This window comes from Vicugna pacos, chromosome 4 (assembly GCF_048564905.1).
Source record: "Vicugna pacos chromosome 4, VicPac4, whole genome shotgun sequence".
Classification (NCBI taxonomy): Eukaryota; Metazoa; Chordata; class Mammalia; order Artiodactyla; family Camelidae; genus Vicugna; species Vicugna pacos.
In genome coordinates, this window is record NC_132990.1 from 20085451 (window position 1) to 20112639 (window position 27189).

General features: G+C 42.6%; 2 protein-coding genes across 2 annotated transcripts; both read left to right on the plus strand.

The window, feature by feature from the left end:
- The first annotated feature begins 395 nt into the window (after positions 1-395).
- On the plus strand, positions 396-929 carry LOC102527578 (interferon alpha-14-like). Its single transcript, XM_006208294.4, has one exon. It carries the CDS (start codon positions 396-398, stop codon positions 927-929), a length of 534 nt encoding a protein of 177 aa, XP_006208356.2.
- A 7260-nt stretch (positions 930-8189) lies between these two features.
- Positions 8190-9030, plus strand: LOC140696002 (interferon omega-1-like). The gene has a single exon (XM_072959316.1). It carries the CDS (start codon positions 8443-8445, stop codon positions 9028-9030), a length of 588 nt encoding a protein of 195 aa, XP_072815417.1. The 5' UTR covers positions 8190-8442.
- Positions 9031-27189: the final 18159 nt, after the last annotated feature.

The window sequence follows — 27189 nt, forward strand, 5'->3', positions numbered from 1 at the left end:
CTTACCCAGGTATCAGGGTAAAAAGCCCGCAAGTTACGCAACCGTGCCGTGTTCGCTACCAGATAAAAAGGCTGCTGGCGAGGCGCGACAAGACAAGCTCTTCAGCGCTCAGAACCTCGGAAAACGAAAAGAGCTTTTCCGTGCACTATTAAAGCCGCACGTAAGCGCTCACCGAGGAAGCGATGTACCTCCCTGCGCGCTGCTGGAGCCGCTGAAACTGAAAGCTCGAAAGTTGTGGTTGCGCAAACATACGCTCTCCGAAGTCCTCCTGCGCCCTCTCGTGGTCGCCTAGAGAAACACCCTCTCCCACGACCTAGGGAAGGAACCTTTCGCTAATTCTTTAGCGGGGTCCGAGCGCCACCTCGTGGCCTAATCGTGAGTCACTGACATTCTCAATGGCCCAGATGTGTGTGCTTGTGGCAGGAGTGATGCTCTGCTCCCTCCCTGCTTGCTCTCTTGCCAGGAACTTGCCTAAGAGCCAGAGCCTAGAAAACAAGGAGATCGTCAGGCTTTTGAGACAGATGAAGAGGACCCCCCTTCACTCATGTCTAAAGGACAGGAGGGACTTCAAACTTCCCTGGGGAAGAGAGAATATCGCCCAAAACCAGATGGCTCATGGCCCCTGTTCTTACCATCAGATGCTCCAGCAGATTTTCCACCTGTTTAGCACAGAGCACAGCTATGCTGCTTGGGACAACACTTCCCTCCATAAACTACTCTCCAGTCTAGATCTCAGCCTGCACCAACTGGAGCAGACGGAAGAAGGCAATCTAGACTGTCCCTTTTGGGGAACTGCTGTTCGGGAGTATTTCCAAGGAATTCAGCTCTACTTGAAGGAAAAGGAATACAGCCCCTGTGCCTGGGAGATTGTCAGAGAGGAAACTAAAAAGCGCCTTTCCTTCATGAAACCTCTGAAATGGAAATCATGAGCGAACAAAGTTATTTTTAGAGAGAAGGACACAACCGATTTTTTCAATAAATACCTTTGTCATGGCATTTCTACAATCTGTGAAAGTTCTTGGGGGTTATTTGCTATTCCCAACAGGTGGAGTTTGTTTTCTTATGGAAAGGTTGTTAGGGCTGTATGTCACTAAAGACACTTTTCAGGGAACTTAGTGCTACCTGCTGTAACAGGGGACCGAAAAGGATCAGGAATTGAACCACGATAGAAACTTCTCTTTCCTTCTTTAAGAGAACAGTGCAGGCATTTATAATCCACTGTCTTTCCTAGTTGGCTTTTCTCAAGAAGGCCTCAGGGGCCTGGCTTCCCTCGGGTCCTGTCTTTGCTATACTCAATGTGGAACTGCAGATTTGTCTCCATCACTTGAGTCTACTCCACTCAGACAAGGGAAAGTGAATGGTGGATGCCATGGGATGTTTTCAAGGGCCAGGACAGTACAGGGCAAGATCACCTCCACGCAAACTACTGAGCCTGAATTTGTGCTCACGGGTGTCTAAGTGAAGGAGCTCGGAAAATACTGGGTGACCAATGGAAGAGGAGAGAAGCTCCGTGAAGAAGACCACTTCTCACTTTCACACGATTTGTATGAGTGGTTATCCGGATGGGAAAATAGACCGACCAATATTCCTGCGTGCACACACGTTTTAAAACGCATCTGAGCCAAAGTGCTGTCAGCACATACAGGTGAATGTAACAAACTCAATCCTGCTTTTTCGTATCTTTGCTTTTTATAAGGAAAGGAACCTGAAAAAAAAATCACCCATTACCAGATAATTAAGTACTGGTTATTTTTAGAAGATTACTAATTAGTATAAGTTAGGTTTAATGCTATAAGAGAGAAAAACAGAATTCTCTCAGCAGTGTGAGGACAGAACAGGAAAAGTTGTAGTTACCCTCCACGGTTTACAGGGGGCACTTCAGGGTGCATGTCCACTGGATGCTGGGGTTGGTCATTTACAAGCAGTTCCATGGACTGTGATGCATGGGACAGAAGTGGTCAAATGGGAACAAAACACAGAATGAGGAAAGCACTTAGGGTGAGACCCATAACCTTAACTTTAAAGGGAGGGAAGAAGAACCACAAAGGACATGGCGGGGAAAGGCCATATGTTAACAGGACAAGAGAGAACGGGGAGAAGACCATGTATGAAAGACTGAAACTGCGTAAAAGACTCACCGCATTCAGGACAAACGAGGATGGAAAGTGCCCCCCCTACACTGGGAAAGTAGATGGCATTGGCCACCCTTGCCAGAGCCTGTTTGGTAGAATTAATCAGCAGAAACCATCCTGCAGACAGGGGAAGGGGGAGTAAGAGGAGGCACTGAGAACATGTGATCATTCTGCGAACACAGAGGTGAATGTATAGAAAATAGGTTTCAGATATTTGCCACCAGAACTTAAGTTTCATCTTGTGTAATTCTCAAACCCTTTGTTTTCTTCTTCATGCTCTGAAGATGGTTCTTCCCTGGGTGACTCCTAACTCACTGGCTGCTCCAACTCTGTGCCTCTGCAGTCTCTCCTCTTTCCGGCCTTGAAAGTTGAAGGTTCTCAGAAGCTCTAGGTCATCTTCTCACTCTACGTGCTCCTCATAGGGAATCACATCTATTACCATACCCTGGTTTCCAAACTTGCCACATCAACTGCAAAATTATTGTCTCCAGGATATACATGGCTTTTGATTCCGGGTCGACATATTTATCGACCGATGGGCTGTCTTTCATGTTTCTTGGGCTCTTTCTGGAGAACATCTGCTTTCTCAGTGCAGTCAGGAGTCAAACAGAGAAGAAATGTCTTCAGAAAGCACTGAAGAGAAAAACAAAGGGTTTGAGAATTGCACAATATGAAACTTAAATAATTATTTACACCTTCACAGGATTCTGGACTGAATCTCCATTCTGCCAGGACATGTGTGTGTGATTATGGGGAATCATTTAACTTTCCTGAGCTCAGCTACCTTAAATAGAAAGTAAGTGAATACATTTCCAGGGCTGCTGTGAGCAGTACATATACGAGAACATTTAACAGCACATAGCAGAGTCATCTTCCACTGAGTGAGGGCTAAAGAGATAGTGGCTATTTTCTTATTTTTTCATATAGATCTAAATGGGAAAAGTAACTTCTACCCCCCGCTCTGTAACTGAAAGGCACGGAGAGTCTGAATAGCGGAATTGGGAAAAAGTGTGTCATCACTTGTATGTAGTTATATACATAACAATATAATATATCTGGATGTATACACATATGGCACCAATGTATATACACATATACTATAAGAATATACCACACCTATAATATACCACATATCCATCTGCTGGTTCTCGTAGTTGGCACACGTCCCCGTTCCTCTCTGCTTTCCTGGATCCCATTCTTTCACTGCAGTATCACAATCGCTTCCTCCCTCCCAGTGTAGAAGTCCCCAGTGAGCTCTCCTCATCCACCCTGCATTCAGCTCCACTCTCCATCCATACAGCTCTTTCGTTTTCCTCTTGGGGTTCTGGCTGTCAGTTTCCTCTAAAGACTACAAAGCCACTCACTGAAAGGAGAAGTTGAGTGAAAGTTCTTGTTTGTCAGAAACTCTCACATGAAGTCACCCTCTCTGCTTACCTCACTGTTGGTCCAGAGTGTCCTGCCTCCCACAGAAGCACAGTAAATAGAGGGAATTCTGCCCCACGATGAACTGGGGGAGAATCCAGGGCCTCATCTGGGTCTCTCTTTGGGCACTTGCAGTCCTGACTGCACTAGGAAGAGGCTCACCTGCTTCAGGGCTCTCATTTGCTCACAAACCCAAAGGGCACGAACCATGGAGCTGAAAGTCAGAAGCAGCTTCAGAACTTGGGAGGAGGACAGGGATGGGGAAAGCACTCACTGGAACAGCGGCGGGTCCTCAGGAGAGGGATCAGCACAGACGAGCTGCACTGAGGGAAAGGCTCCTCCAGCACATTACTTTCCAGAGAAGAAATGACTGAAGTCCATGTGAGAGCATGGAGTTCTGCCAGAAAGATGCAAACACCAGCAGTGTCCCCAGCAAGGGTGCCACTGATACCAAACCAGCCTGCAGACCACTAGTAAGGACGAGGGTTACTCCACTGTCAGCTGCAAACCTGTTTCCTCCTTATGACCCAGTGCATTTTCATAGAGCAAGAAAGACTTTTCTGGAGACAGTACAGTCCAAGGACTTCTTGACTTCTTGAATTCCATCATGTGTAGCCTCTTTGAAAGATAACAAAAGAAAACAATGCTTGAATAGAAGGGACACAGGCAGGGATCTGAATACATTTAGCAACAAGTGGGATAGAGGCTTCCAAGCAGGACATATAGCAGTAACCAGCACACTGGAAGAGCAAAATTTATAAAGGCAACGAAGACCTCTATGGAGATTCATTTATTTAATTTAGGCAATTTGCAAAGGCGATATGGATGGATTCATCACCTTTTTCTTTCCAGTCTGTATATACTGCATTGAAGAGGTACATTTCAAGTATATTTAGAGGTATAAATATTTATAGAGGTATTTATAAAGTATATTTGGAAAACTTCCTGTAGGTTAGGGTCCAAAAAAAAATCAAAAATCATTCCTGTATTTGTGCTAAAAATAGCATTTTATCAATGAATGCTGTTTTAATAATTTTTTTTATTTTGATCCTACAGTATTATTGTATGATGTTTTAATAGGCTGAGGCTGGGAAAATAAATAATTACAACTACACTCATCAGTGTGGCTGACTTTGGAGATCAATCAGACTCTCCCTGCTACGTATCCCTTTGAAAATATTCACTGCTTCTGTCTGGGAAGTGCTTACTGCTCCTCCATCTTGGTTATACTGAGGCTTTGTCAGAACCGAAACCTTAATCATGGGTGAAAAATAAAGAGATTCTTCACTGGACTCCTTCAGCAGCAAATGGAAAGTCCAGTCTGGGCCTGAGGGAAGGAAACAGAAAGGGCATCTTTGGGAATGAGAACAGCAGGCTGAGCTGAACAGGTCTCCTGGGAAATCAGTGAGGTCCTGGGCTACTGAAAAAACAAATACACACACACATACACACATGAGAGCTGTGAGGTTAGATTTTCTGGAGGACTTACTGAGGATAGCCTCTCTCAGCTAGCTCTGGGGAGGCAAGGGGGAGGTCAGCATATATGTGATTTTGGTGAAGGGGGTACGTGCTATTAAGCACACATCCTGGCACAAGGTTGTGCTAGTCCGGAAGAGAAGATGTCTCCGTTAATGGTGTGCGTGTTTCCCCACATATGAGAAGATGAAAACATAGGGTTCGTAAAATGTTCTTCTGAAATTACCTAACTGTCTGAAGATCTGTTCTGTCAAGTTTTCCTAGAACACAGAGTGCCTCATTGCGATCTCTGCTCTGAACTCCTTTCAGGGTGGATTGGAAGTCAGTGGCTAGTGACTTCATTCTTGTAGAACCAGATGGCCAGGGACATTTTAGTTGTCATCCTAGAGACATGCAGAGCTCGCATGGCCAGAAACTGTGAAGTGCTTTTCCTTTTCATTTCTTTAAGGGGAAGAAGTAATTCGGTTTATTTATTTACTTACTTATGTTTTAAGTGCAAGTCCTGGGGATTGAGCCCAGGGCCCTGTGCATGCTAGGCGGGCACTCTATCACTGAGCGATTCCCTCCCCCCTATTTTTTTCTTTAGTTTTTAAAAGTGCTTTGTCTTTTTTCTCAACTCACAAGAAAACTCGAGTTAAAACGAAACAGATTCCAGTAGTCTGATGCCGTTGGGTTAATGAACTTACATTACTATATTTCCGTGAAGAAATCAATCATAAAATCTTAGACTTTTTTTTTCCAATCGGCATAAACTCTACTCCCATCTAAGTATTGAACAGAGATTTTGTCCATTTTTTTCCTTCGAAGTTAAAGTCTGTTCAGCTGACTCATACCTCACACGGTGTTGCCCTTCAAAACAACAGACAGTAACCTCTGGCATTAGAAGTGGAATCGAGGATCCTCTGTCCTCTTATTCTTTTCCCTCTACTGATTTCCTTAGTTTCTAAGTCTCACACTGATTTTCACCCTTCACTTTCTTTAATGGGCTCTTCCATACAAGGCACTGCAACCTCATGAAGGTCTGCCCTTATAGCTCTGGTTTGCTTGGAATCGTTTATCCCTCCACATTTCTATTTCTCTCCAGCTGTATAAGTGAGTGTGATCCAAATAGGGTTACTCTGACGACTGAGGTCATATTTTAAAGAACTTAGAAAGTGGCTAGTCCATCATATGCAAACAATGAAATTATCTTTTAACATCATGATTACTGTTACTCAGGCTAAGATCAGGATCTTTGGAATCATCTAATTCTGTTCCTTTAATTCTAGGTTTCACAAAGCACTCTTTGTGTTACCTGAGTGGATCTATCATCTAGATAGATGCTCAGCGAGGCTGGCACCCACCCTCCTGCCAGAGAGGGGGACCCTTCCAGCAACTGGGGTCCTGGTTGCCAGTCTCCTGATTGGTTTGACTTCTTCCTTCTCTCCTCAGAACTGATTACACATGGATTAAAACGGCAGAAAAATCTGTCAGCTGGTCTTGCAAAGCTGAAGGCTGTCCTTTGATCCAAGACATGGGCTTCTTTGAACTTCTGGCAGCAGCAGCCCTGCTCCTGCCTTTCTGTTATTCACACTGACCCCATGCCTCCCTCCGCCAGAGCCTCGTCCCCACCTGCGCCGCAGTGACGCTGTGCCCTGGAATACGGCGCCGTGTCCGCAGAGTATCACTTCCCTTCTTTCACTTTCATGTCACTGAGACACTTGTTTCCTTTTTGCCCACGGAACAACTGAAGGATTTTACTCTCTAGGAAAGTCGCAATGAGAAGCCAAAAATCGAAAGTCTTGAAAATGACAGGGACTGCAGCCCCGCTGCCTTTCTTTGCTTCCCTTTACTGTTCCCCCCTCAGCAGGAAGTAGAACTCATGCAGGAGCAGCAGGAGGATCTTGCACAATAAGCCACTAAGTGAATATAATTTATAAAAATGTTAAATGAAGAATCACACATGACTAAAAAAAATAAGGTTATTTATCCTAACATAGTGTCACCACCCTGCATTCTCAGAGGGAGACAGAGACAGAGGAAAACAGAAGCCCACTGGAATCAGCTGACTGACTGAACAACTTCACGTCACTAGTGTCTGGGATGTGAGCTTCTAATGAGAGACACACCAGCACTGAACCCTCTGTGCCCAGCTCAGGAATCTGAGCATAACACGGGTTCAATAGTTTAAATAAAGTGTTCAACAAGAAAATCTATATTTGGGAAACTAAAAGCTATTTGTCTAGTCGAGGTGAAACGATTAGAATTGGATTAATCCTCTACCTACTTAGACAAAACAAACTTTGGCTCTCAGCATCTGCTGGCTGGTGACACTTTTGATACCTGGGGACGTGGGTCAGGAGAGGAGGCGGCTACCACTGAGGACCAGGGTCCTTCACACAAACACTCCACGAGCGAGGGCGCGGGTTGGAAGGTGAATTATCCCCCCAACAACTAAACATGTCCCTCCACACAAAGGAAATTTTCAAGTCCTCAGGATGTGGTGAGCCTCCCCTCAGGGAGTGGGTCTAGGGGTTTAAAAAAGGGGAGCCCGTCACTCAAAAGAAGGCGTGTGACTAGATGTGATTTGCACTTTGTGAGTGAGGTGTTTCTGGGAGTTAGACTCTCCACCACCACATTCTGCTGAAAAGAACCAGGACCCCTGGGAGCGGTTTTGGCACAGACCGTGGGGACTACAGGTCCCCAGTAAGAAAACGGCGGGAAGAAAGGGCGGCATCTGTAACTGTGCTGACCCCATAGTCCCCTGCAGCACATCCACATGCACCTGCATGAACGTGTTCTAGAAGCAAGAGAAACATCAGAGAAGCTCATTGGATCATTATCATCAGCCTCTTTTGTAAATCAATTGGTAAATAAAACCCAACTCTAGTTTCAAAGAGCTTCACTGCCAGAGGTGATCTGTTAAATCCCTGAACACACACAGAAACCACAAGGCTGTGGGGACCTGCTTCCCTGCGTGAAGTAAGGGGGTGAAAAGGAGCCTAAGGTCAGGGCGAGAACTGTGTTCCTGCAACAGAGAAGAGCAATAGTTATGTATGAGACAGAGAGAGACAGAGACGGAGACAGAGAGGATGTGTGTGTTTACATACCTACAGCGCTTCTGACTTGACGACAATGACATTGCTCACCTGACTGATCAATACCTATTTGGATGCGCACAACTGAAGTTTACTGGGAAAATTAAACTTCTTGCAAATTATTAGGTTAGATTGATGACATCTTCCTAGACCATACTGAGAATACACGAATGAAAATCAAAAAAGGAAGTGAAAGTGTAGAAAATGTTCAGAAAATGAAAACTACTATGTCCCTATTTAATGGCCTTGCTTAGAAAGAATGTCATCAGAGAACCTACCTCCAAGGTTCACCCAGACGCCCGTCTCAGTCAGGCCAGCAGCACCTCACTTGCCCCATGGCCTCTGTGCTCTCTCTAGTGACAGCCTTGCTAGTGTTCAGCTATGGCCCTGGTGGGGCTCTGGGCTGTGACCTGCCTCGGAAGCACGTGCTGGTTAGCAGGGAGAACTTCGTGCTTCTGGGCCAAATGAGGAGAATCTCCCCTTTCTTCTGCCTGAAGGACAGAAAAGACTTCCGTTTCCCCCAGGAGATGGTGGATGGCAGCCAGCTCCAGAAGGCCCAGGCCATCTCTGTCCTCCATGAGATGCTCCAGCAGCTCTTCAACCTCTTCCACGCAGAGCGCTCCTCTGCTGTCTGGGACACCACCCTCCTGGACAAACTCCGCACTGGACTCCATCAGCAGCTGGAGGACCTGGACACCTGTTTGGTGCAGGTGATGGCAGAGCAAGACTCTGCCCAGGGAAGGGCGAGCCCTACACTGGTGCTGAAGAGCTACTTCCAGGGAATCCATCTCTACCTGAAAGAGAAGAAATACAGTGACTGTGCCTGGGAAATTGTCCGACTGGAAATCAAGAGATCCTTCTCTTCATTAACCAACTTGCAAGAAAGGCTAAGAACTACGGATGGAGACCTGGGGTCACCTTGACATGATTCTCCCTGACCCAGATGCCATGTCACGCTTGCACATTTGTCTGTGGTCATTTCAGAAGACTCTTATTTCTGTTTGAATCACAGAGTTTACTGAATTAATTCAGCTAAGACTTTGTCAGTAGTATATGAAAGAATGTTAAAAATATTCAGTGCCTAAGCAATGACCTTCCCTCATGTAATTTATATATTTATTGGTTGGTTATTTATTTATTTAATACTGTATCTTACTCATATTTACATTTTCATATAAAAAATACTTGCTTTCTCACTGTATTAAGATTTAGAAAATGTTTACATTTCCATTTTATTACATTTGCAGTTATTTATTTATTTATTAAATTGTTATCAGAGAAAACTCCTTGAGTCTGCTTAGTCTGAACACCTAAATCCAATCCATGGTTTCCTAAACGAAACTGAAGAATAGATGGTAATAGTCACCAACTCATTCATTTATGCAGTCCATGTCATATGGATTAAACGAGTATCAAACGAGACAGTGGAACTGCCTTTAAGAAGCACAGATGAATAAATCCAATACAGTACCTTTTGTCTTAAAACTTTTAGTCTCATAGGGCAAGTCATAAAAAGAGGACACATACATTTTTTCAGTTTTCAATTATATTAAAAATAGAAGAAGAAGTAAGGGAAAATTATGTTTTCACATCAGAAGCTTTAGATACAGATAATTTTTAGGGGAAAAAGGAAGATACCCTTTCCAGGGTGCCTGGGAGGTATGTAATTGTAGAAGCCTTATTGGCTGTTAGGCAAATGGGTCCACAGTAAAAATACAGTGAATGGACACAGGAGTTTGTCTGAGTGGAAATCAAGACACAGTTGTTCTCATCATTAATCTTGTTTAAAAAAAATAGCAAAAAATAGTGTCGACTTTGGATTTGGCAATGACTTTTTAGATACACCAAATGCATGAAAGAAAAACTGGTAAGTTAGATTTCATTAAAATTAAAAACTTCTGCTGTGTGAAAGACACTGTCAACGAGAATGAGAAGATAACCCACAGACTCTTAAAGACTCATATCTTATAAAGGACTATTTTCCAAAATGTGCAGAAACTTAAAACTCAACAATAAGAAAACCAATTGAGATGGGCAAAAGGTCTAAACAGACGCCTCACCATAGATGACATACAGATGGAAAATAAGCATCTGAAAGTAGTTCAACATCATAAATCATTAGGGAAATGCAAACTGAAACAATGCTAAACCACTACACTTCTACTAGAACGACTGAAATTCAGAACACTGACAACACCAAGTACTGGTGAGGCTGTGGAACAGCAGGACCATCCATTGTTGGTGGCAATGCAAAATGGAACTGCCTCTTTGGAAGACAGTTTCACAGTTTCGGACAAAACCAAACATACTCTTACCATGCAGTCTACCCACTGTGCTCCCTGGGATTTACCCAAATGAGCTGAAAATTGATGTCTACATAAACCCACGCACACGCCTATCTGGAACAGCTTTATTCATAACTGCCACATCTTGAAAACAACCAAGATGTCCTCCAACAAGAGAAGGGATGAACTGTGATACGTGCAGACAGTGAAATACTATGCAGCACTACAAAGAAATGAGCTATCAAGCCACGAAATAAAACATGAAGGAAACTTAAATGAGTATTAGTAAGTGAAATATACCAATCTGAAAAGGCCACATACTATATGACTCCAACTGTTCGACAGTCAAGGAAAGGGCAAAACTCTGAAGACACTGGCTGCCAAGGCTCGGGGTGGGGGGAGAGGATGAATGGGAGGATCACATTCTGTTGATGCTATAATGGTGGATACATGTCTTCCTGTTCCCAGAGTGTAAGTGGGAACTTTTTGGCCCTACGATGCCTGTGCAACCCCAGCTATTCCGCTCCATGACCATTTAATAAGCATCTGAAAGATAACGAGGGAGCTGAAGGAGGGAAGGGAAAGTCTAACTCCTGGGACATGGTCTTTGATTTTCTCACTTTTAAACGCCCCGAGCATTTGTAGTTTTTGTTATTGTACCCTTGTGATAGTATTGTATCAACAACATTTACAAATTAAGATATCTTTACAAAAACAAACAAAGGAACCCGAGATGATGGGGGATGCACAACGCCACCCGCTAACCCTCATCACCTTCAGAAAGTGAAAGCTGGCTCTCAAGACGGGCTGAAACAGACCCTCTGTTACTCTGAGCCCGAGTGCTGGCTACTCCTACACTTCTCCTAAATGGGGCTGAGGCAGAAGACATGAGGCTCCTTTTAGGAAAAAACCAGTATTTTGGAAATATATAACTCTACCTATAATAGAGACAATCTACTCCAGAGGATGAAGTAATTCAGAACCAATTAATTTTCTCTGATTTTATGGAAACGCTTTGGGAGAAATTTTGCCTGGAGTAGGGGACGCAGGAGGTCTTTCTGGCTGACCTGAGGAAACACGCTCCCAGAGGCAGAGTGCGAGGCAGAGTCGCGGGCAGCCCGGTGGATACGTGGCTGTGTTATGGGGAAACTCCTGAAGTCATGCAGGAGGCCGCTGTTCAGATCTTCACGTAGCTGAAACTTTACGGAGCTCTCAGTTGGAATCTTGGAAAATTAGGGAGACAGTGAACTGAATTGCTGGAATCCTTGGTGTGTGTCACAAGAGGGGAGATCCTGAGCCCATGGGATCAGGGGATGAGGTGCGGCACAAAGACAACGTGGGGTCTGGATTGAAGACAGGGTCCTGTATCTGAGTGTGCGCTCGGTGTTGAAGGGGAAAGATCAGCGGTACTGGTGAAAGATGGTCCTGACAATGTGAGATCCAGTGACAGAGGGAACTCTGGGTGGAGAAAGGCATCCAACGGTTATATGGTGAAAGAAAGGAAAGTAAGTGGGTGGTAGAGTCTAGTCAGAGGGTGGAGGCCAGCAGTAAGGAGGCCAGAATGAGCAAGGACAGTGGATCTCAAAGGTGACAGTCAGAAGTAGCTTCCTGGCTCCACAAACATAATGTCTGCTTCCTTGGGTACTCGAACTCCTCAGAGAAAAGATCTTGCTGCAACTGGTCCAGAAGGCCACCCAGCAAAGGAAGCTTGGGCAGGTTCTTGAAAGAGACAGGAAATAAAAACTACACTCAATAGCAGTATGGGGAAGGGCAGGCCTGGCAGGGGCCACACTCTCCCCCTAGTCTAATTTCATGATATCCTTTTTCTTCCAATTGAAGGATAGTTCATTTACTGTATTAGTTTCAGGTATACAGCACAGTGACTTGCTATTTTTATAGATTTTCACCTTACAAACTTACCGTAAAATACTGACTCTACTTCCTGTGCTGTACATTGCATCCTGGGGACATTTGTTTTACAACTGCTAGTTTGTACCACTTAAACCCCTTTATCTAATTCTCCCCTCCCCTCACTCCTCTCCCCTCTGGTAACTACTAGTTTGTTCTCTGCATCTGGGGGTCTGTTCCTCTTTTGTTATACTTGTCATTTGTTTTGTTTTCTAGATTCCACACAAAAATGAGAACACAGCATTTACCTCTCTCTGTGTGACTTACTCCACTAAGAGTAACACCCTACAGGCTTTTTATAGCCACTCCAGGGCTTGATCTCACAAAGTTTCTCTGAGATTCCTCCTCTTACATCAACTCTAGGCTGCACCAGGGCCCTGGAATGCCACAGGCAATCTAGGAACAGGGATGCCTGAAATGACAGGAGAGATGAGTCATCTTTCCCGGAGAGGAAGTAGGCCCAGCGCCATGTCAGTGCCTTTGCAGGGAGCTCTCTGAACAGAGAAAACGGGAGTCTGGGTCACATCAGATGAAGGCAGGATCTTGTAGGAAGCTGAGTAGAATGTTCCGCTGGGAATAAACTCTTTCAGGATTCGATTACGAATGCCCAGGGATGCAAAGGTAAAGTTCAATGACAATACATAGTAAGGTTCACGTGTACAGAGCTATGTCATTTTAAAGCTCTTTCATACACATTGTCCCAGATGATCATCACAACAACGCCTTGAGGTTTGCAGGCCAGTACTCTCTCAGAAGAGAAGCCTGAAGCTTAGGGAAGTTAACAACTTGGAATTAGGTCCAAAAGCAGGACCCAGAAATTCTGCCTCCAAAACCAAGATATCTCCTATCACCACTGTATCTCCCACTATATCTCATTTCACCACCTTGTGGGCAAGATCCATGGTCCAACTCAATCACTGCTCAGTTCCAGTGGATGCACAGAAGGGGGATTAGAAGCGTCCCAGGCTCGATACGCTTCTGAAGAGGCTCCTCTGAGGTCATTCTTCTCTGAGTAGGACCGGTTCTAGGAACTGATCTCCTCAGTGATTGGAGAGCAGAGCTCTCACTGAAAAGAAATACTAAGGTTCATCCAGGGAGAGCCTGGCATTCAACAGCAGAACATTACCATTTATGGCCCCAGCTTTTCTTTCTGCCTCTGTGTTGATGCTGAAAGACAAGGAAAAAATGACATGGTAAGACAACTTCACTGTCCTCTTTCTCAGAAGGCAGCAGACATTCATTACTAGTGAATAATGTAAACGTCTACATTGACTTGAGATCTGTATTCTTTCTAAGTTACTCATTTTTAAAGCAGATAAAAATATTTTCTAATGGTCTTCTTTTATAAAAGTCAAAGGATGCTTTTCTGTATGTGGTCCTTTTAAAATATTCCACACACTAGTCCTCTGCTGGAGCCAGGCACAGAATCTCAGATCTCTGGGTCACGCATGCTCCGTGTGACAGGGCTCCACTCCTCAAGGACACATCCAGTAGTGTCTGATCAGAGACTTCCGGAGGAGCCTCAGTGTTGCTCTCCAGGTTGGTGCTGACACAGCACGGTGGACTGGCCCAGAGACACCTGAGACGGAAGGTGGCTGATACACAAAGGCAGAGGACTTGTCTTCCTCGGGAGCCTTAATGAGCCTGCACACGGGCCCTGAACCAACTGCTTGAAACCACCCTGGAGCCAGCCCTCTACCACAGCCACTTACTGAAAACATCTTACTTTTCCTTATTAAATTCCAATCCACATTTTATCTAGAAGTGAATTACCCCTCATAATAGAATTTTCTTATACAAATTCCCTAAAAGTAAATGATAAGCAGTATCTATTTCAAAAACAAATCTGCAGAAGCTGAAAATGGAGGATTCATAATATTTGAAACATGGAAAAAGCCAGGGAAACCCAAGAATGGTCATGTCTATCCCAGGACAGTCAACTAATTCGTTCAGGAGCACTGAAAGAGGAGACGAAGAGACAAGAAATACTTTAAAATAATATGGAAACCCTGCCAAACTAAAATTGGGAAAGAAAGAAGGAAAGGAAAGAACTTAGGAGGTACAAAGGGAAGAGATTTCCCCCATGTCGAAGACCCTCTTCCTTACATTACCTCTGAAATTCACACACAGGTCTTTTTTAACTACCTCAATTACATTACCGTGTAGGTTGTGGTAATATCTCTCAAAATCAACCAAGTACTGAGATCTTCAAATGAATGAACTCTAACATCCTTTCATATACGCCTGAGCTCCCTTTGCCACCACTACAGAGGTGCAGGGATGCAAAGATCATTACTCACAGGAGCAAAGACAGCTAACTGTACTATTCATTTATTCATCATCGACTAAATGTCAAGCAATGAGCTCTGATATGAGAAACAGATTTGTGACGGCCTGGGAACTTACTAGTAGCAGAGACATTTAACTCTTCAAGCCTGGGATGGTTTTCTAATTACTCTCTCCCTCCTCCCCCAGACTGACGGCTGTCACAAAGTCTCTTTACTGGAGATGAATCAGGAGGCTCTGGCCTGCACAGCCCACTGCAGGTAGGATCAAAATTTCACCCTTTCTCTCACCACGTAGCTATCAACTGGCCAGAGAGGCCATGGCCTTCTTGTAGCTGAACATTCATCCTCTCTATAATAGGAAAAACACTAAGTACTAGAGTTGATTCTTGCCAATGAATGACTTATTCTTAGCTCTGGAGGAAATCCTTAGGAAGGGACAGGTACTCTCCTGTGTCAGAAGCCTGTGTACCAGATTTAGTTCCGTCCCTGTCATATGAGGGCTGCTGGGGACTCCCTTCCTGGGGACTGGGTGATCGGGTCACACAGTGAACTGGACCCTGCTTTCTGCCCGCCTTTAGCTCTAGCTACTGTGACATCGTCAGCACAATGAGCTTCCCTCATGTTCCAAAAGCATTGCATTACAGAAAAGAGAGGGAGTCATTTTATAGAAATCTTTGTAAAATCTCAATCCGACTTTTGCTTCCCACTTATAGATTTACAGCCAGAAAGCAAAAGAGAATAGGCAGGCAAGGTGAAGGGGTGAATGAGGGCACCAGTTTGAATGCTGACAGTTACTGCCTAAGGTCTTGTACAAAGGCTACACGAACTTAGATTCAAAACATTGTATATGTATCTTTCTGCAATAGCATACCAACTCTTTTGTAGGGATGTCTATATTGGAATACAAGAAAACTATATGGTATGGGAAGGAATGGATGGATCAAGGAAAGCAGGGAGGGAAAGAGGACATACGGTCTTCGTGGAGACACTAGCTGGTACTCTGCTGTTTAGGCTGCCCACTTTTGACAGTCAATCAGATACTGAGAAGGAGGTGGGCCATTTTCAAAGCATTTTGGAGAAGGAAATAAATAATACCCCAATATGGATTGAAGTAAAGAAAGAAAAAATAGCTATCATTTAGTCAGTCCTTACTGTGTTAGAAAGCACTATGGTAAGTGCTTTAAAATGCATGATTTTTTTTACATGTTAACACAGTTTTATTTTTCATAAAAAAAGGCCTTATTTTCCAAAGCAAAAAAAGGAGGGGGTGAATAGAGCGACATTGTTTTTGCATTTTTGAAATTCTCTTTAATGTTTGAGTGAATAGAATACAGCTGGATTCTCATGTCTGCCTCTGCATTCAATCTGTGCTGCTATGACACTTCATGCAGCTGCTGGAAAATTCCACTGTACCCTTGTGAGAGGACGAAAGTGAACGAAACAAATGACATCTTCAATTATTAGGAAGACAGTTTTCCCAAGACCCCCAGAAAGCTCTTGCGTAGTCCTGGGGCCACACTTTGAGAACCTCTGCTTCATAGAGATTATTTGATTATTTTCGTTTCCCTCTGACTATGAGCTGTGAGCCTAGGGTCGAGGGAATGAATGTGTTTACTATAAGAGCTCTATGACTATTTCTAACACATTTCATCTTTGAGCATATCAAAGCTCAAGGAGGTTGAGTTCCGCAAGACCACACATGTGTCCTGGTACACACAGAGCTCAATGTAGAAAACTGTATTTTGAATTAAAAGAGGTTTTTAAAGTTTCATATTTTGGAGACATCTCTCTCTCTATATAATTAACTATATCTACATCTCTATATATAATTTTTTAACCACTTTCTACCTGCCCCCCATCACTCTTTTTCTTGCTTGCTGCCCTTCTTTATTTGGAAGCTGCCGTTGCATTTTTTGCTGGTTTTAACCTAAATGATGAAAGAGTATTTGTTTGTTTTTATAATTACACAAGAACTACATAAAAATAGAACTCCATAAAATATTTACTTTGATGTGTGTATTTAAAACTTTTTCAATCAATTCCAATAAATAAAAGCATTTGACCACTATGGGGTCACTTCCCAAGTCCAGCCACCTTCCAAGAGGTAACCACTGTTAAGAGTTTGATGGGTATTCTTTCACAATTTATGTGTATGTGTGTGATTGTGTGTATGTTTATATATATGGCATTATGCCGAAAGTATTATTCAATACTTTTTTTAACCTAATATTTGTTCAGAAAATATTTCCATCTCATTACATATGACCTGACCTATTTTCATATAACCAGTGGATGTAGCAGAGTTTAATTACTATTTGATAGCTATACTGTTGTGGATATTTAAGTACAAACAATATTGCAATAAATATGCAAGTGTGCCTTTATCCTCATGAGAGAATATAGCCCTAAATTAGGCACCTAGAAGTAAAACAGCTTGGTCAAATTTAGTAGAACAGCTTGGCCTACTTTCATGTGCATTTTGAATACTAATAGTTACTGCCTAACGTCTTATACAAAGGCTACGCTAATTTATATTCAAAACTTTAGATATGGATCTTTCCACAATATTATACCAATTATGTATATAAATGATCTTTTACATCTTTAATTTGTCTTTCTCTAATCGGTCATTGTATTAGTTAAGAAAATAAAAACTGTACCACTTCTTTTAACAGAGAGAAATTAATATAAAGGAAATAGACCAGGAAAGATATTGGAGGCCTTGGGGAGCCGAGGGAAGTATCGGAGGTTCTCAGAATCTGTAAGTTTGGAGAAGGGGACACCCGGAGTTGGTGTTAGAATTCTGAGGGAAAATGGCCGCCCTGCTGATGCTGGTATCTTGGGAATTTGAAGGAGGGTTCTAATCTCACAAGTAGGATTCGGCTATGGTACCTCGAGAACTGAAATGAGAGGAATCAGAACAGAGAACCGTGGAAACATGCTGGAAATGGCAGCTGATGGTTGTTGCTGGAGTTATGTTGACAGAATACAACAAAGTAAGGAAAGAGGAAGGTCCATCGCTTTCTTCCAGACTTCCCGTCTCTCCTTAGACTCCCTACTACAAGCAGAACCTAACAGAAAACAAGCTGGGAAGGGTGAAAAATGATTCACAGAATCCGAGCACCATCAGTAGAAAGCAGGATAGAAAAGAGCACATTTGCAGCTGAGACACAATAGTGAAGCCGGCACAGCAGTGAAGTTGACAATCGTTCCCTGTCTGATGCTGGGATCTGTAGTAGGAAATACACATTTCTTCTTCATCCCTGTTTCTTAGGAGCACAGAGATCCTAAGGAGAGCAACAAAGGTGTCTTTTGTTATGTTAGTGACAGGACTCTGGGACTCTACCTCAGGGTGGGGGCTGCTTACCAGAAGAACCAACCACGTGATTAGAAGGTTGGCACTTTCAGTCTCATGCTCTCCAATACCCACTGCTCCAACCTCCCAAGAGGGGCTGACACATAGTAACTGACTATACTTCAATTAAAAATCAATAAATCAATAAAATTAAAAATTAAAAACAAAGAACATTCTAACGGAGAGTGCATTTGTTGAAGTTGGCATATTCATTCCAAAGAATCCTTGTCTTTGTTTTTCATGCATACAATTTAAACAATAACAACGATGAATGCAATATTCTAAATGCAAAAAAATGTTTCAAAGATTAGAAGAATTTAAACACAATTTGTTATGTAGTCATGGACTACAAAAATTCCATGTTTCATCCTGATGCTTTTCTAAGCAACTAAACTATATTTGAATTTACAATTTCATAGATAAGGCTATGCAGAAAGTGATAAAACCAGAGAAACAAAAATGGAAATCTTGTGTGTGATTTTATATGTTGTTACACTTTATGTAAAAAAAAATGTACCTCTTGGAGGATCACAAAAACATTACTGGAAGTCCAAATGCTGTATGTTTCTAAATTTAGTTAAAACATAATAATAAAAAGGAATTTGTATCTTATTTGCGTAATTAAATTCAAAAGAAATTTATAATGCTACCAGGAAACCATGTTAGATCTGAACTAATATCAAGAATATAAGAAAAATACCTTATTTTTTGATTATATACCATTTGTAGCCCAATCATTAACAAACAACGGGTTCAGGTATGTTTTCATCAAGAATAATAACAAAACAATCAAATAGAAGAATGATTTATTGACCTCACTGAAATAAAAAAAGTGACTATGCTCAACTTACGAAATCAATAAATTGGAAAAATATGATAGTGAAATAAAAATGCTCTGGGTCGAGGATATGAAAATACAGGAAAGTGCATGCAATCATGAACAATCCATTATTTCCCTTAAAAATGATTATGCTAAATTTGTGCCTTATTCAACTCATAATGTTGCTTTTGTGACTTGACATACAATAAGCGTTTTTAGTATTGTATAAAGGATACATGCATTTTCTTTGGTTTTGCCTGTCCGAAAAACTACATTAAAAACATACAGACACTCGATGGGCATTGAGGTCAAACGCAATCATGACACTTCACACACAACCTAAAGATGTTTATCAAATATTAAAAGATATAATATCAAGTGACAACATACATTATGCTGAAACCTAAAGCATCTTGGCACAAATAGGTTATTTTATGCAATTTAATTTGGTGAGATGACATTTTGAACCAAGTGGGAAAAGTTAATAAAGCTCTACCAAAACCCCCAGAAACCCATCCACATATAAAGCAGCTGGCTTCACAGAGGCCTATCCGTTGCTTACAACAAATGAGGGAAAGTAACTTTGAAAGTATGTTGATAAATGGAAAATGCTAGGAATAGATATGAATGCACTTTCTGAATTTGAAAATAAATGGGAAAAAAAGTTAAGAAATTGGAAATGTCGGAATCACTGGATGAAAGTATCCGTTATTATGGGCTATAAGCATAGAAGCCATTAACTTGGCTCTTATATATTATGATGGATTTAAGTTCTGTACAAATTAATTTTCAGTGGTTTTAAGCAAGATTCAACATCAGTAATTTGTAATATAAAACTGATTTCATGTTTGTATCTTCTGAAATGATTCATGAATTTGGTTTAATGCAATCTTACCCAAATTTGGAAGTGGTCTTGTAAATTTTATAGAAAATACTAGTCACAGTGGGATGCTGCCAAAGAATTCTCAGTGAACTGAAGTTAATTAAAAATAATTTAAGACCACAAAATATGTCAAAAACCGCAATCTTTTTTTCTTGCAGATTAAAAAAACTGAAGTATAGTTGATTTACAGTGTTTCAGGTGTACAGCAAAGTAATTCTTATACATAGATATGTACATACATCCTTTTTAATATTCTTTTCCATTACAGCTTATTACAAGATACCAAAATAGTTCCCTGTGCTATACAGTAGTGCCTTGTTGATCTACTTTATATATAGTAGTGTGTATCTGTTAATCCCAAATTCCTAATTTATCCCTCCCCTCACTTCCCCTTTGGTAACGGTAAGTTTGTTATCTATGTCTGTGAGTCTCTTTCTGTTTTTTAAATAAATTCAGTGGTATCATTTTTTAAGATTCCACATAAAAGTAATATATGTATGATATTTGTCTTTATCTGACTTACTTCACTTAGTATGATAATCTCTAGGTTCATCTATGTTGCTGCAAATGGTATTTTTTTCTTTTTTTGAGGCTAATATTACATTATATATATATAGTATATATATATATATACACACACACATATACATAGTGTATATGTGTGTGTGTATATATACAGTAACAACCTTTAATGAAAAAGAATACGAACAGAATGTAGACACATATATATGCATGACTGGGACATTGTGCTGTACACCACACAAAGAAGGATAGATATACCACTTCTTTATCCAGTCAGCTGTGGATGGACATTTAGGTTACTTCCATGTCTTGGCTATTGTAAATAGTGCTGCTATGAACACTGGGATGCATGTATCCTTTTGAATAAAAACAGCAACTCTTCACAATGAAAAGAAGATAATCAAAGAAGTATAGTTTGAAAATGGATTAGTTTCCTTTTATCAGCATGAAGAAAGTAAAATTATAATGACTTCTGCTTTGGGTATAGGTAAAACATTTACATTTAAAATGTTAATTTTAATTTATTTACTTTTAATTTTTCCATTTTTTTTCAACTAGTTTAGCGCGGTAAGAAAACTTAACCATTTTCAAAATTAATAAAAGCAAGCGCACAGGGGAACAGTTTACCTTTTGCCTCCAGCCAGCCTCAGCCGGGCACTGATTGGGTCCCTGTCTTTCCACCTGGAGGACTGGAGAATCCCATTACTTCGTACATTCATGTCCAGACTGTAGCTGCCTTTCCCTGAACTGTGTTTCTCCTCAGAAACATTCCTCCGTCTGAGAACACAGCACGACACGCCGTGATACCGAGCCGTCAAGCCCCGAAGAAACCCACGCCGGTGTGAACCGCTCGGGCCAAAGCCTCCTGCCAGGAAGGGAAGGAGGGGCGCGGGGCAGCTGCGGAACCTGAAGGGCTCTGGGCGGGGACCGGAGGCCCGAGAGGGAAGCTGACTCACCGCTCTCGCCGCCCCACGCGCTCGCGGGGCCCCGGCGGCGCCGCTCCCGGGCCGGGGCTCCTGCCCGCGGCGGACCCCGCGTCCTCCCCGGGGCCGCGGCGCCCGAGTCCGTGGAGCGGGACGCCGAGGCGGGGCCCGCGGGGTGGGCGGGGCCTGCCGGTCCTGTACGGCGAGCGCGCGCGCCCCCTCCTGGCCGGCGGGGCGCGGTGAAGACCGCTTTGCGCGCACTCGATGAGCGGCGGTTTGGCGCGCAATTTCACTGTGGTCCACTACATCACTGAATTGAATGGCATAATCTATTCGCTGATGGCGCTGGTGATGCTTTTGTTCCAGCCCCTCCTGCTCTCCCGGCGGTGAAAAGCAGGAAACCCTCATGCTTTTGATATATCTGAAAAGGATCGCTTCTCAGTCACACCAGAATGACAAGAACCACTTTAATTTTTTCGCTACAAAATAGGAGATATCAACATCCAGAAGACACAAACCACCAGTTTCTGTCATCAGATTCTCAATCTGTTCCACATAGACTGCAGTACAGACCTTCAATCTGTTCCACACTGAAGACAGCAGCACAGACCTTCAATCTGTTCCACACTGAAGACTGCAGTCAGTTTGGAGAAAGAGCTGCTGGTTAAGTTACTCTCTAACCAAACTGGAACTGGAGCAGAAGATGAAAGTAGACAATCTTCTGGCTTGTCCTTACTTGGGAATGTTGTCCAAAAGTACTTCTAAGAAATCAGCAGTTATCTAAAGGAGAAGTAATACAGCTGCCTTGCCTTGGAGGTTGAGTGAAGTGTGCTTTTCCCCATTTAGTAAATTCTAAAGAAAAATCGGGAAATGAGAAAATTATTCTCATGCCCCCCTAATCTGTATATTATTGCCTTGCCTAATGAACATATTTTTCTAAAAAATAAAGAAGAGCAGGCATGTTACCATTTATTCTCTGTGCAGTTACTCTAAAGTTCTGAGAGTGACCATCCGTGTTCACAGTCCAGCTTTTCCCAGAACATTGCTAAGTGTGCACTCGGATTTCTGGGGATACGATGATCTCTGCAGTGTGATGTGCTTCTGTAGCTGCCTAAAGGGGACATTTTCAAGTTGAAGCGCCATATGTAGTGGGAGGGGCTAGTATATCATGCTCTGGTTTTCCAAAGGATGGGGGCTTTAGGAAGAGGGACAAGGTTGATGGTGACTGTTACTGGTATCTTACCCGTAGGGCTGTGAGTGTGTTATTTAGTTTCAAAAATTCATCAGTCTGGTTAAAAAAAAAAATTCATCAGTCTGTCCTTGATCCCATAAAACAGGACCAACAGAATCTGAGAGATGATCAAGCATATAGAAACTCTCACTACAATCCTGGCTAGGAAATTGTTACTGATGAGAAAATACAGACTTCGGTTAAATAATTTTCCTTATAGCTCAAATGGTTCAAAACAGTACCTGGAATTGAATCCAGGTCTTTCTGACTTCAAAGCCAGCACAGTCTTGCCCCTTGATCTGCTGCCTTTCCACAGTGGAAAACACTAATACAGGAAATTCTCCTGTACTGTAGATGTGTGGACAACGGCTTTCAACACAGGCACCCTGTTCAATGTGAGATGCGGCCTTGGGTTGTGACAGTGACTGATTTGAAGTTTAGAACTACTGAATATCCTTGACATGGGGGTTATTGTGCCTGATTCTTCCAGCTGAAAGCAATCATGAATGTGACTCAGGTGTGACAAAACGAAAGCCCAATCCTTTTTTTCCCCTTGATGTCACTAAGTTGGTCAAAGGCATCGTCACCCCACAATCTTCCAAGCTAGAGTTATCACTGCCATCTCGCTCAGCAAGATGTTGCCTCTTAGGCAACAAGTCACCACATCCCATCCAAAACAGAAGTCTGATAAAATCCTGAAATGACTCAACTTTTGTTGGGAGAACTGTGGGAGAAAGAGCAGATTGCTCATTCATCCTACTCCCCTCATATCAGACTCAGAGATACAAGTTCTACAAAGGGAGGGGAACTCAGCCTAGGCTAGTCAGAGATGGCCATCTCAGTAAGGGCTATGTGGCACCCTGACCATGTTAGGATCATTTGGGGGGAGTATATTCAGCTGCCAACAGAGAGTGTCAGCAAACCACTACATTGTGACTTGCTCAGCCCAGTGGATTCCCATGTCTAGGACCTAATCATAAAACTTGGTTGTCCTTGGACAGCATTTTGCAAAGTTTTCTTTTATTCAGAATCTCATTGGAGATGTTATGAAGAGTGATTTTCAGATCAGCGATGGGAAGTGACTTCCATCTAGGCTGTGGTGGGATCCAGAGATAGGACTCACAGCCCATTGTGAATGTATAACTAGCGCTCTTTTGGACATGTTGAATCTATCCACGTTTTACCTTGTCACCAGTCATGCAAGATTGAGAAAGATTCTCAACACTAGTAAGGTGTGCTGATGGAGACTCTTATTTCCAGCAGCACTGAGTGAATGGTATGCTTCCTTCCCCCTCAGGTGGCTGTGGCTGACAGGATAGCTCAGATGCCCACAAGTCACCCTGCTGGAGCCCCGAATTCAGAAATCCTATGCCCTGCTCACCCTGAACCTCACTCCTCCCCCCACTTCTCCTCTCATCCTCCTATGGCGTCCATCTACACCAGAAGCAAATCTTCTGTCACCAGCATAAGTGTATTCAAGACCCCGAGGATTCTTCCTTTCACCTAGTTTTATTGAGATATCGTTGACGAATAATATTGTTTTAGTTTAAAGTGTACAGCATAATGATTTGATATATGTATATATTGTAAAATAATCACCACAATAAGTTTAGTTAACATCTGTCACTTCACATAGTTAACAATTATTTTTCTTGTGATGAGAACTTTTAAGATCTACTCTCTTAGCAACTTCCAATACAGTATTGAAATACAGTATTTATACAATACAGTATTGTTGACTACCGTCATCAAGCTGCACATTACATCCCAAGAACTTACTTATCTCGTAACAGGAAGTTTGTACCATTTGACCATCTGCACCCATTTTGCCCACCACCAACCCCCACCTCTGACAACTACCCATCTGTTGCCCGCTTTCATGCTCTTCATGTATATTTATTCATTTAATACAATAATCCTATGAAAAATACTATTACTGTCCCCTATGTTAAAGGTGAGGAGTGTAGTATTTATGTTATTTGCAAAATTTTCACTACTGGTAAATAGAGCTGGGATCAAACCCTGGCTCCAGAGACACATTCCTTAACCACTAAACAACTATCATGGCACGCTAGATCACTAGTCCAAAGTAGTACAACTAGATGTGTTGAAGAATAACCACTAGCCTGCACACAGCACTTTGTATATGGTTTCACAACTACTCTTTCCATTTGTATTCCCTCCCATGCAGCTGCAACACTATGGGGTGGTGTGAGGTTCTGAGATGGGAAGGCTCTTGCTCATGAGCCACAGCTGGTAGGGAGCACAGTTAGATTTGATCTCAGGACAGATTAGGGTCTCTTGATTATTATCAATTTCACAGAGGGCAGTAGTAGAGACCAAAAAGGGTAAAGTGAGCAATAGTCCTCTAATTCCAGAGAACCCAGCACATGTTTGGTGCTAAGGTTGTAAGAAGTTCTAGAAGTACCTTGTCTGTGGACTGAATGTTTAGATGCAACATGGCCCCTCAAAACCTGTGGGTAGGGGGTCTTCAAGAAGGACAAATACTGTATGATCTTACGTATATGTGAAATTGAAATCACCGTAACACTGCTAAAAGTAACTATTCACAGCCAGTTTTGAAATCTCCCTTCCAGGAAATTCTCTTCTGAATAGCTTTTGACCCAAATACACCTCCAGCTGTTCTAGCTACTGATGATGATATCCAATGTGGAATTTCTACAAAAAGTTCTCATCCCGAACATCCTGGCCCTTTGTACTGAAGATGCTGCAGAGACATCTCAGGAAAGACAGGAGAGTGTGGGCTTCCTGGAGCTGGCTAGCATCCTCCAGCATCTTAGGGGTCAGTCCCATCTGTCCTCCAAAAATAACAGGCAGGAACACTCAACTTTGGTAGAGAAACACAAACACATCCCCGTTGTCCACATGGTGAGGGATACATTTTTGTTGTCACAAGTGTCTGTTTAACTATCCCTTGGTTGATCTTACCAGAGTCAAATTTTCCTTTCAGGGGAGCTGAAGACCAGGCTCAGTCCAATTGCTCTCTGAGGTCATTTCCCTATCTGGGACCTCCATGGGAAAGGTCTGGAAGAAATATGTCTTAGGTAGACAGCGGATACCCTCTGTTAATATTTGCTCTTCCACTCCCCTGAAAATGAAAATTTAACTTTGATAAGATCAACCAGCAAATAGCTAAAGGGATACCTGTGACAGAAAAAACAAAATGTTGCTCACCATCTGGTTCTGCAAGAATGAAGTCATTGCCATCGCTGACCTTTAACACACCCTGAAAGGAGTTCAGAGGGGAGATTAGGAATGAGTCACTCTGTGCTCTGGGAAAACTTGCAGAACACGCTTTCAGATAGATATTTTCAGGAGAAAATTTTATGAACCCAATTTCTTGCACCTTCTCATACTCAGAAAAGCACTAAAATCATTAATGGAGACATCTGCTCCTCACGAGTGGCAGCAAATTTCTACCAAGATGTGTGCTTGATTACACATACCCCCTTTACCAACATCACATATATACTGACCTCCCCTCTTGCCTCTTCAGAGCAGTTCCTCAAAGCTATCTGAGAGGCTGTCTTTCGGGATATAGTCCTCCATCAGTCCTCAGATAAAACTGGACTCACAGCTCTTGTGTTGTGTGCGTGTGTTTTTTTTTTCAGTTGACACCTGCCAGCTTCTTATAAAGCTCTGTGCCCTTTAATAGCATCCTCCCCTCACGTGGGGTGGCTGGGGCTCTAATGGACTCACCTGGAATCTCAGTCCCTCTTCTCATATCTCATGTCTGTCCCCTGCTTTGAATTGTTTCCACATTCATCTGAGATCTGTCCCAACACCTCCTACCTGACTGCTTTCTTTCGGCCTTCCCCCTTGAGTCTGATGGGTAGCGGAAAGGTCACTTCTCAATAATTCCAGGAATCCCAGCTCTTCCTCCTTCAGAACTTCACAGTGAGACCCAGGGATTTGTCACGGTCAGCCACTTTGGGCCTGGACCAGAATTCCAGGTCTGACTTACTTGAAAGTGGCAGCAGAAACTTAGCTCCAGCGGATGGAGACGAAATTTGGCTTTCTATAGTCCAGATGCTTAGAATGATCCTCCAATTATCACAGGAAAGTTGTTGCCTCTGGCTGGAAAAAATTACATTTCTAGCCTCATCATGAGCTACTCACCTCCCTGAATCATTCTCCACAGTGAATTTTCTTCCAGTTCTTAAACCTCTGGTGCTTATCCCTTGCTATCTGCCCTAAGGGTCAGCACCCTGGCTGCCACTCTCCGCCCTGCCAGTGCATCCTTATCAGGTCAGCCCACACAGCCAGCGCGCTTTGTCGTGTGACAATAACATAGCTTGCATGACTCTACTTACAGAAAATATCCAGTGAGCTTGTGCTTTCAGTGAATGCTTTCCATGCAAGAAATTATTGACGTGTAGAACTTGAAGGTAATTGATCAGGGAGGTGGGTGAGTAAATTTGTATAGCAGAACTCACGGATCCTTTGAGAAAGCAGGAAACAAAAGCCTAACCCCTTCATCCCAAGAGTCAGTTATTAAAAACTTGATTAATTGTCTTAGCGTGGTGATAGATACAATGTAAGTCAGCCCAGGAATAACAGCATTTACAAACTAAATTGTTAACTAAATATAAATGTCTCTTTTTGGTTTAAATTATACAAATATGCCAGTTACATGTGTAAATATTTTGGAATAGGATGCCCATTACTAGGATCACTGCTATGAATTAGAATTTTTTTCACCTTGCTTATACATTCATTTCTTTGTTTTTAAATTGGCAAGACCTCAAAATGGTCTTCCTTTAATTCTAATTTCCTGCCTTCTTCCTAGCTGGAGGTCTTGGGAGACCAATATACACAGTCTCTAAGCCAGTATTTGACTACATCC